Genomic DNA, 11160 nt, shown 5'->3' with positions numbered 1-11160 from the left:
GAGCCGGGCCTCAAAGGGGCTGGTTCTCCAGGGTGGACCACCAGGACTTCCTCCCGAAGCACCTCTGACAGTGAGGGTAGACTCTCATTTCCCCAACCTTCAGTTAGCAGCAGGGGGCATGAACCATCTATCTGCACCACCCAGGGACTCCTGCAGGGTCTTACTGCATTCTCTACGTGCGTGCCCCGAGGGAAGTGCCCCACCCAGGATGGTCAAGGGAGACCCTCAGGCCTGGCCACGTTCACCTCCTCCCCCTTCTTTTCTCCCTCCCCGCTCCCTCCCTGCTAGCACCTCAGTGCAGCCCCAGGAAATAGAACTGAAACTGCCATCCTTCAGATGGAGGGGGTCAGAGCTGCTTTCCTGCCAGCCCTGTGCATAGGAGGGAAGGGGCTGTTAAGGAAACACAAGAGCTGTTTTCCCCAGCCCCCAAACACCTGAGGCAATGGTTGGAAGAGGCGGCTTAATTTACTTCGAGATAGGGACAGTGAGCGCATTGCATCATTATCAGACCGGCTTTCCCCAGACTGCGCTTGGTACAAAGTAGCTCTCCACAGGCCGGCAGGGAGGAGGGGAGGGAAGAGCACAACAATAACAAGAATAATAATAATAAACGCCACTGACAGAGGCCATCTTGGTGTGGGGAAACCCGGCCGAATGCCATCTTTCTGAGCGTGTCCGTGCCGGCTGCCCTCCTGTCCTCCTCAGCGATGGTCCTGAGCCCCCGGGTCCAGCGCATCCCTCACTTCGAGAACACTGCGGGCGCTACCACATTCAGGGATGTCCTCTCAGGTACGCACGGCCTCTGCAAACCCACGCACGCTCTCGGGTACACGCCACGCCCCAGCACACCCGCCTGGCCTGGAAGATGGGCGGTGTGGCAGGGTTGTGTGTGGAATTGCACTTGCCCCCGTTCCAGCAGCCCTGGCTCGGTCTCCGGTCCCACTGACCAGCTTTCGCGAACACAAGGCGATGAAAAGCAGCCTGGCCTTCGCTGGATGCACCTTCGTTACATCTCTGCTGTGACGCTGGGAGCCATGCCTAAGACAGACGAGGGCGCAGGAAGAGGCCGACCACTTCTGAAAAGTGAGCCCCTGATAGTGCGGTACCCAGCCCAGCCCCCTCCCTGCCACCGAGTGGATGACGACTCCTGGAAGGCAGGAGAGCTGCCCTGTGGGTTTCGGAGACTATAACCGGCTATGGGAGTAGAAAGCCCCCTTTCTGCTGCGGAGCTGCTGCTGTTTTGAACGGCTGACCTTGCAGTTAGCAACCTAACCCTTAACCACTCCACCACCAAGGCTCCTGAGAGCATGGTACAGACATCAGAAGATGTGCCAATGTCAGGGTCACTCTGCTGCAGATCCGTCGCTGCCACCTGGACACCTGGGACACGGCAAGTGCATCGGGAGAGACAGGCGCTCCTTGTGAGGAAAGGAAAAAGGAAGGAGGGAGGGAGACCAGAGGGAGGAGGGGGAGGGAGGAAGAAGAGAGGGAGGGGGAGGGGCAAGGCCTCAGACTAGGCGCTAAAGTGAAGAGAGGTCCTGTCATTCCCTAGGCCAGTGCTCATGCTCATTCCACTGTCAGCCAAGGGCTCTGTGTCTGGGGTGACTGACCAGAGGCCCCAGCCACCAAGGGCGGGGTGGAGGGGGTGGGGGTAGGAGGGTCTGAGCATGTGCCTCTCCACAGCTAAGCGGCTCTCTCCCTGGCGGTGGCGGTACTGACATAGGCAGCGCAGGCAGCGCAGTCTCCGGGCTAAAACACTCTGGGCTGTGCACTTCCTGCTCCCTGGCCATCAGGTGAGGGTACACTGCACTGCGGGTGTGGCCGGTTCACTATGTCCTCCCGTGATGCCCAGGGTGTTGGGCACTCGGGCCAGTCAGGACGGGCCCCAAAGGGGGGTCTGGTGCCCGCCCCTCGAGGAAGGTGAGACCGCCCTGGGCTCCTGGGCACCCCTGCACCCTTCGAGCCACACCTCCATGGAAGTAAGTTTCTAGAGGACTTGGGGGTGTCTTCACCCCCTTAAAGCAGGCAGGCTTTAAGGCCACCCTCTGACTGAATTTGGCCAGAGTTCCCAGACATCCTAGGGGCAGGGGCCCAGGGCAACTGAGCCAGGCTCCTTCTCAACCTAGAGGCCCCGGGGAGGGGGTGTGGGAAGAGTGAATGACCTAGAGTCACCCCCACCCCCCTGTGCTGAGCAGGGCCAAAAGGTCCCCACCCCAGAACAGGGCACCTGTACATTTCGGCTCAGAATCCTAGGGCCTCCCCCTCGCCTCCTCCCCTCGCCTCCTCATGCCCTCACCTGGCACTGTGATGCAACCATTCATTCTCACCTGTGCTTCTACGAAGGCCGCCAGTTGCTGGGAGCAGGGCCTGTGTCGCCTTGTGGCAAATGGTTTCCCCGCCCCCTCGATGGCACCTGACATGAAGCATGTTAGCCCGGGTTGACTAGAGAAACAAATCCAGGGACACTCATCAATGTGTAAGAGAGAGCTTTATAACAAGAAGTAATTGCGTATCTAGAAAACATCCCAGCCCAGTGCAGAACAAGTCCATAAGTCCGATATGCGTCCATGAGTCCCTCTTCCGACTCATGCAGTCTTATGCAATGATACAAAATGCAGAACTCTCACAAGCCGGTGGGTGCAGAGTCTTGTGGATCCAGAGGCAGTAGAAGAAGCATCACAGGGCTCTGGCAGGTCTCAGCTGCATGGCTCACCAACAGGAAGGTGAAACGGAGAAACACAGGGAGATGCCCAGGATCCTCCTTATGAGACCACACCCACCAGGAGATACCATCAGGCTGTGACCCTAATGACAGGCTAGCCTCTACCCCTCTGCTTTCTTTTTTAAATCATTTTATTGGAGACTCGTACAACTCTTATCACAATCCATACATGCATCCATTGTGTCAAGCACATTTGTACATTTGCTGCCCTCATCGTTCTTAAAACATTTGCTTTCCACTTGAGCCCTGGGCATCAGCTCATTTTCCCCTTCCCTCCCTGCCACCCCCTCCCTCATGAACCATTGATCATTTATAAATTATTATTTTGTCATATCTTACACGGTCCGACATCTCCCTTCACCCACTTCTGTTGTCCATCCCCCAGGGACGAGCTTATATGTAGATCCTTGTGATTGATTCCCCCTTTCTACCCTACCCTTCCTCCACCCTCCCGGTATCGCCACTCTCACCACTTGCCCTGAAGGGATCATCTGTCCTGGATTCCCTGTGTTTCCAGTTCCTATCTGTACCAGTGTACATCCTCTGGTCTAGCCAGATTTATAAGGTAGAATTGGGATCATGATAGTGGGATGGGAGGAAGCATTTAGGAACTAGAGGAAAGTTATGTTTCATTGTTGTTACACTGCATCCTGACTGGCTCATCTCTTCCCCAAGAACCTTCTGTAAGGGGATGTCCAGTTGCCTACAGATAGGCTTTGAGTCCCCAATCTGCACTCCCCCTCATTCACAATATGATTTTTCTGTTACTGATACCTGATCCCTTCGACACCTCGTGATCACACAGGCTGGTGTGCTTCTCCCATGTGGACTTTGTTGCTTCTCAGCTAGATGGCTGCTTGTTTACCTTCAAGCCTTTAAGAACCCAGATTCTGTATCTTTTGATAGTCAGGCACCATCAGCTTTCTTCACATTTGCTTATGCACCTGCTTTGTCTTCAGTGATCGTGTCAGGAAGGTGAGCACCATGGAATGCTAGGTTAATAGAACAACGTGTTCTTGCATTGAGGGAGTACTTGAGTAGAGGCCTTATCACAATCCATCCATCCATCCATTGTGTTGAGCACATTTGTACATTTGTTGCCATAATTTTCAAAACATTTTCTTTCTACTTTAACCTTTGGTATCACCTTATCATTTCCCCCCTCCCTCACAAACACTTGATAATTTATAAATCATTATTTTTTCATGTCTTACACTGACCGATGTCTCCCTTCACCCACTTTTCTGTTGCCCATCCCCCTGGGAGGGGATTATAGGTAGATTATTGTGATCAGTTTCCCCCATCTCCTCCCACCTTCCCCTTCCCCTCCTGGTATGGCTACTCTCAATATTGGTCCTGAGGAGTGCACTTTTATATCTTCAAGTTGACTCCAAAATTATGTACCTATCCCAGAGCATCACCACCAGAAATACGTGCAGGAGAGCGAATGAGGGCCATGAATGAAACGACGAGAGTGCCTGAATGGGGGGCGGGGGGTGCGGGAGGGAGGGCAGAAATGAATGAGAGCAAAGGGATGAATGAGTGAGCAAGTGAGTGTGAGTAAACGAGTGAGTGACTAAGTGTCAAGGGTTGTGTTCCCCCAAGTATGTCAATTTGGCTGGGCCAAACGATGCGATCAATCAGTCCTTGTAAGATATTTAGGGTCAGATGCAACACCCTTCCTCAGGTCACAGCTCTAGATTCTCCGGGGTGTAAGGGGACTAAGGGGGGTTTCCCTGGGATGTGGCCTGCAGCACCTTTGCCTTCTAAGAGGTAGGCAGAGAGAGAAGTGAGCGGCCTCAGGACTACCAAGAGAGGAGCTGGTCCCTGTGTTGGGAACCGTATAGACCCAGGGAAGGCTGATACCAAGACGCAGGGAGACCTCCAAGGTGCTCAGGCCCACAGGTGTTGGCAGGAGATCAGAACCTTCCTCCCACATGGACAGAGCCTTTCCCTAGAGCCGTGCCCCACCCCTTTGGACTTCCAGCCTCCCAAATTGTGGGAGAATACGTTGATTTTAGCCCCTTGTGGTATTTCTGTGAGAGCAGTGCTAGATAATAACTAAGGCAGAATGTAAATGAAAGAATGAGTGGATGAGTAAATGCGTAATTAAATGAATGAGTGTGCATGTGGATGAATGATTGAGTCACTGAGCAAATGAGTGGGTGAGTGAATGACTGAATGAGTGAATGAATGGGCAAGAGAGTGAGTGTGTTTAACGGTCGCTGGCTCTCCAAACTCTCAGATCAAAGCCAAGACCACTTCTGACCTGTAGGCTGAGCCCCCACTGGAGTGATGCCAACCCCCTCCTACTCCCCAGCCCTCCCCTTCCAGGGAGCAGCCAGGGGGTCCTGTTGAGCCACCCTAATGGGAAACCCACCTCTGCCTGATGGAGAACAACACACCTCCACCCTCCAGGGGCTCAGGGCGCAGAGCGCCCCATAAAAGAGTGCCATCAGGGACACGTCTGGCTCTTGACAATCACCTTGTCTCAAGTGGGCCCAGTGGACAGTGGATGAGGCTGAGGGGATGGCCCGTGGTACGCAGACCCAGAGGCCCCAGCATTTCACACGGGCAGTGCCATCGGCGGATCCGCGTCCACAGGGAAGCACAGCCCCTCGTTCTCCACATTCTGCCTAAAGAGCATGCCTCAAGTGAGTAGGTAGCCTGTCTCCTTGTAGGTGGGGGCAGATGAACCAGCTCCTGGAACTATCTGGAAAAGGGAGGGGCACTAGAAGGCCCCACGACACGCGTGCACACGCCTGCACCCCTCCCATCACTCCGCGCCACCCCCCCACCACCGGGTTTCTGCTGGTGAGTGAGCAATTAGGCTTCCCAAGCCACCCGTCTTTCCAGAGGTGCAAGCTGCAGGGATGGTTTTTCAAAGCGCTGCCAGGCTCGGGCTTGATAGCGCCTCAGGGGTGTGAGCCGGCAGCAACGGGCCCTGTGCTGGGCTCAGTCAGTCACACGCTGACTTCAGGAGAGCAGCCTGCAGTGAGCAACAGCGCCACAAATCACTGCCGCTGCCAGCGTCCCTCACACACAGACACCGAGCCTGCCTGCAGCTGCCCAAAGAAGCGGCTTACTTGGCAATGTCAGGAAGCCACCAAACTCCGGGGGTTGCAAGCTGAGGTGAGGTGGTCTTTAGAAAGAACTCTGTCCCCCAGTATACAAGGGTGCTCCCCAAAGCTCATAGAAAAATAGAATTAGAATGGAATTTTCCCCCAGAACCTTTTTAAGTCCCCTTGCACGTACGAGTGGCCTCACAACACTATATAGAGTCCCCTCGTACTCACTGGATCGCGCAGATACCAGAAGAAATGAGGGATCGTGTGACGTACAGCCAGAATGCTTCTTGGGCTGGAGAATGCTAAGACGCACTTACTGGGGGCACTGGCATGGACTGAACTGTGTCCCCTCAACATGTGTCAAGGAGCCCTGGTGGGGTAGTGGGTTACATGGTGAGCTGATAACTACAAGGTCAGCAGTCCGAACCCCTCAGCTGCTCTGAGAAGAGGAGGCTTTCTCTCCCGTGAAGAGTCTCAAAACCCCAAAAGGACAGTTCTACTCTGTCAGCCAGGGTCGCTATGACTGGATGGCAGACAGCGAGTTATTTAAATGTGTGCCAACGTGGTGAGGCCTTGATTCCCAGTCCTGTGTGGTTATCCTACTGAGGCAGGACTCGGCGGGTGGGATCTGGAGTCATGCCTGTAAGAGAGAAAAGGAGAAAGCAGCAAGCAGGGAAAGACTGATGGAGCTCTCCAAGGAAGGTTGGCCCACGATGCTGAAAGGAGACATGGACCTTCCTCTAGAGCTGAGGCCCTGAATTTGAGCTTCTGACCCACGAGAACATATATTTGCTCACGAGTCACCCACTTGTGGTGTATCTGCTATAGCAGAACCGGCTACCTCAGTCATCACCCGAAAGATGACTCGCTCAGAAAGGACATCTTAGGTGGTTGAACCCAACCCAGCCCAAAGCAAACCCACCACAACACAATCCAAACAAACGCAACCCAACACCAACCCAGCCCACTGCTATCACGTTGACGTCCACTCAAACGCACTGCCATCGAGTCAATACTGCCTCATCGCGAACCCCTGCGGGTTTCTGAGACTGTAACCGTTTCTGGGATTAGAAAGCCCAGTCTTTTGATTTCCACTCGGAGCAGCCCTGTATTGATTGGACCAGTCGAACTGCTCCTTAGGACTCAGAGACTGGAGATCTTTACAAGCGCAGACAGCCTCATCTTTCTCTTCAGGAGCAGCTGATAGGCTTGAACCGCTGTCCCCCTGAAGTCCACCCTCACACACACACACCCAATGCTCGCGCACACACACACACACACTGCGATGACCTGCAGGCACGCTCTTCTCCCACCCACTGGCACAGTCAGGGGACGGTCAGTCTCCAGTCCTGGGAACACCGGTCAGGGGGCTGCTCTGGAACCACACGGACCACTGACCCCAGGCCCACAGCCCAGCCTGGAAACGGAGCAGCCTTCAAACGCCTTTGCTGCTCTCTCACATACTCGCCATGCCTTTGGGAGACCGTGGGCAAGGCCACCAACTAAGGGCACGAATGCCCGGAGGCTGAGTGGCTTGACCAAGGTCCCAGGGTTGGCTGGGAGTGAGACTGGAGACACACACTTTTTTAAAAATTGAAGAGTTCTCATAGATCTCCAAAAGGGTATATACAAGGACATCGTGCCTGACTGCTAATAGCAAGTAATTTGAGGCAATGGTCTGGGATGTCTTACTAACAGAAGTGTGTAAAATATTTAAGGAACAGTCATGTGCACTTGTGTCATGGAATGATCATACTTTTGGGAGATGCACACTGATATTAGAGGGAGGGGCATGGTGTCCACAATGATTTTAAATGATTTTTTTAAATTCATATAGAGAAAGCAAAAGCGGTAAAATTGCTTGCCCTTGTTGAAGCTAGGTAATGATTATAAAGGTGTAGACCTGACCATTCTTTAAAACTTTTATAGAATAATGAAAGGATACTATCACACAGAGATTGTTGTACACTTGATTATGGTGCATCGAACAAGCATGATGTTGGTTCGGTTGACCTCCCTCTCGACCCAATCTGAAGTTGCTCTAGGCTTAAATATTTCTCACTTGTTTCGTGTACTATTTCTAGTGTACTATTACTAGTGTACTATTTTTCTCTCTGCATTTTTACCTTTATTTTTTTTTCTTCTCTTTTTAGTGTTTCTGTTGGGTTTCCCAGTTTGGGAAGCACAGGAGGAGTGGATGCACAGAGACAGTAACTGACGCAGTGCTTCCTCAGGAACTAGGGAGAAAGGGGGAGAGTGAGGGGAATTGGGGAGCAAATAAGGAATATGAGAGCGGGGAGGGAACACTAGAACCGATTGTGATGATGTAGATACAACTTTTAAAAAAAGCAACTTCACTGTGGAAGGGCATGATATTAGGGTATGTGAAACGACATCAATACGATGATTTTTAGAAATAAATAAGAAGAAAAGGAGCTCAGCTTGCACCCTGGTCTCCAGGCTCCTCACCCCCTCTTCCGGCAGCCGCTGCTTCTTCACACACCCTAGCAGTCACAGGACTCGATTGCCCGGGCCCTTGCAGTTGGTGTTGATGGCAGAGCTGCCCCTCGGGGATGGGCGCCCCCTCTCTCCTGCCGAGAGGGCTGGGTGGCTCACCCTTTGCTGTTCCCTGTGCGGGACTCCATGCGGGGGCCTCGGCTGGCTGGCTGAGAGCTGGGGAACTCTAAGCTGCAGTCCCTTCCTTGCTGCCGGCAACTTCCAGGAGCTAGGGGCTGGTCTCCAAGACCACGAGGAGGGGGACATAATGCCACTGAGTCAAAAACCAAGGCTGAGCACACAGAGAGCCACGTGGACAGTGGCCTGGAGAACAGACAGACCATTCTGGAAGCAGCACAGCCTTGATGGCCCTTGCAGGGAAGGACGGCGAGACTGTCTCACGCGTTCTGGGTGTTACTAGGAGAGACTAGTCCCGGGAGGACGTCGTGCTCAGGCAACAGAAAAAGGAAGGCCCTCATTGCGACGGACTGACACAATGGCTGCGACAGGGCCTCTCGTGTAACAGCTGTGGGGCTGGGCAGCCCCTGGTAGTGTTCTGTTGCCTGGTACATGGGCCGGCTTAGAGTCAGAGCTGGCAGCACCACCCCACACCACCCCCACAAAGGAGAGGGCATTCTGGAAGCACTGATGAGGTGGTGTGTCCTCTGAGAAAATCTCCAGGCCCATGGGGCATGACCCCCATGCAGTGGACATGGCAGAGGCCTGCCCACCCCTACCCCCTCCGTCACAGGTCAAGCTGGATTCTGTGTCCTCGCTCTCAGGCATGTGTCCCTCCGAGGAAAACAAACTGATGTGACCAAAAACCTCCAGTGAGGGGTCAGAGAGAAAAGAGGGGAGAAATCTAGTGTTTTAAAAAACTTAAAAAACATGAAATGATGCCAGCGTAAACATTGCATATCAAATAATATATTATATCCGTATAAAATGCAGTAATAAATCATAATTCTATCACAGAAGATGATTCATAAGACACATTTTGTTGAAATCAGTTCATTGGTTCACTCCGTGGGCTGGGTTGGCAGCAGCCTGACCAGACACACCCTCCACCCCTTGGCCAAGGTCCTGGGCCTACTGGGAGCATCCCTGGAGGTCAAAGGCTGGGAGTAGGGCCCGCAGGCACACAGGGGTGCCCACTGCCACTGCAGCTGGGGAGCAGTTAGAAAGCACCGGCCGGGCTCCTCTTACTGGTAGGTGACCTTGATGCAGAAGGTCTCCTCGTTCTTGTCCTCGTGGTCATTGATGTAGATCAGAATCTCCTCCTCCCCAGGCCCCCGGCTCGGGGCGAAGCGCAGGCCGAGTGTGTGCGTCTCCCCAGCGCCCACCTGCAAAGCAAGCAGAGCAGACCCAGAGTGCGCGGGGGCTGGGCGTCTCAGGCTGTGCCCTTCTGTGACTGGTCCGGTTCTCTCTCGAGAACCCAGCCTACCCGGCCACGTGGGGACTCACTCCCCCGGCCTGCAAGGAGGGTAGAAGTGCAGTGGCCAACACTGAGCCCAACCTGCCTGCCTTCCTCGTCTCTCCCCCCACGTGGCATCTGCCTTAACCAGGCCACCCGGGCTCGGCTGAAGCAGGTGCCTCGTGGATGAAGGGAAGGACTGTCCCTTTGGGGGACAAGCTGGTGGGAGGAGCCTCACTTTCCCTGCCCTGCTCCCGTTTGTGAGATGGGTCTTGGGGACAGTTCTGGGTAAACTAGCCAGGTGAGTGGCCACCTGCAGAAGATGTCCCCCAGGAGCGCACGCACACAGTGCCACTTCCTGTGTTCTAAGGGCTTTCCGAAGCTGGCCCTGCGCTGACTACAGGCTCCTCCCGGCATGTGCTCATGGGAGCCTCAGTGCTCTGGGAAAGGAGGTCCCCCCGGGTCACCTGCAGCCGTGTGTGAGCCACCCCGTTCCCCGCACACCTCGAAGGAGTCCTCCTTGAACTGCAGCAGGTCGGGATGGCTGCTGTGCAGGCGGTAGGCCCTCCGGGAAGGGTAGGGGTTGGTGTAGGTGATCCGCTTGTTGGCTCCCTTCCCTTCGCCCACAGCCAACGTGATCTCAAAGGCCTGTGCAGCAGAGGGCAAGGTCAAGGTCACCATCACCGTCTCTAGTGCTGCCTGGGCCTGCGCCACACTCACAGGGCTCCTGAGCGGGGTCACAGGGTGACCAGCAAGCACACACGTTCCCGATTCAGGGGGGGGGGGGGAAGCAGACGGGAAGGGAGCAAACACTCTAGCCCCACCTGTCCCACCCGGAGGGACCTCCACCCCGGGGCGGAGGGGACAGCTGGTGACACCACATCGCCCGGATCCTGGAGCCAATGCAGAGCACTGACCTTGGAGATAAGAGGCTGGCGGCACGAGAGGCAGACGAGCCAGGAGGCCACCAGCTGGTGGAAGTCCACGTCCACGAGGTTGAGGTGGACAAACCTGTTGCCGGCCCGGCGGGGCCGCACGCTCACTTGCAGGTCCTGCACGCCGTGAGGGGGGAGCACGAACACTCCTTTGGGGTCCGTCTCCAAGAAACAAAGGAGATCAGCCAGGTCAGGCGCTCCCCTCTCTACCTGGGTAGCCCGGAGGAACATCCAGCCCAGAGCAGGACTCGGGTGGGGGTGGGGTGGGGGTGTAGCACTGCCACGTGGGGCCAGACCATCCGCCGTGGCAGGTGTGAAGGGGCAGTCAGCCTCTCCGTCTCTCAGCAGCACACCAGGGACCCAAGGGAGCTCCCCATCACTATTTCCTGTCTTCCCACGCAGGAGCTTACACTGCCGCCTGCTCAGACGGCGGCCCAGCACAGCCTTCACCTCTCCCCACTCACCGCCTTTTCACTGCCCCCATCACCATCCCCTTACCACCCCCATCACCTCCCCCCTCACCAC

At 55.0% G+C, this 11160-nt stretch overlaps 1 protein-coding gene across 4 annotated transcripts in view; it reads right to left on the bottom strand.

Moving 5' to 3' along the window:
- Window positions 1-9191: 9191 nt before the first annotated feature.
- NPHP4 (nephrocystin 4) overlaps window positions 9192-11160 on the bottom strand; it is a 109463-nt gene continuing 107494 nt past the window's right edge. For all 4 annotated transcript variants that reach the window (XM_045299145.1, XM_045299146.1, XM_045299147.1 and 1 more), the window contains exons 27-29: window positions 10618-10797; window positions 10205-10348; window positions 9192-9629 (exon numbers count right to left, since the gene is read on the bottom strand). In XM_045299145.1, the coding sequence (XP_045155080.1) occupies window positions 9489-9629; window positions 10205-10348; window positions 10618-10797 (465 nt within the window). In that variant the 3' untranslated portion in view covers window positions 9192-9488. The remainder of the gene's footprint in view (window positions 9630-10204; window positions 10349-10617; window positions 10798-11160) is intronic.

Source organism: Echinops telfairi, unplaced genomic scaffold, assembly GCF_000313985.2.
Source record: "Echinops telfairi isolate 266 unplaced genomic scaffold, ASM31398v2 ScPeMD7_7457;HRSCAF=8495, whole genome shotgun sequence".
Classification (NCBI taxonomy): Eukaryota; Metazoa; Chordata; class Mammalia; order Afrosoricida; family Tenrecidae; genus Echinops; species Echinops telfairi.
Note: the sequence above shows the minus strand (reverse complement) of the source record. Positions and strands in the feature narration are given on the sequence as shown.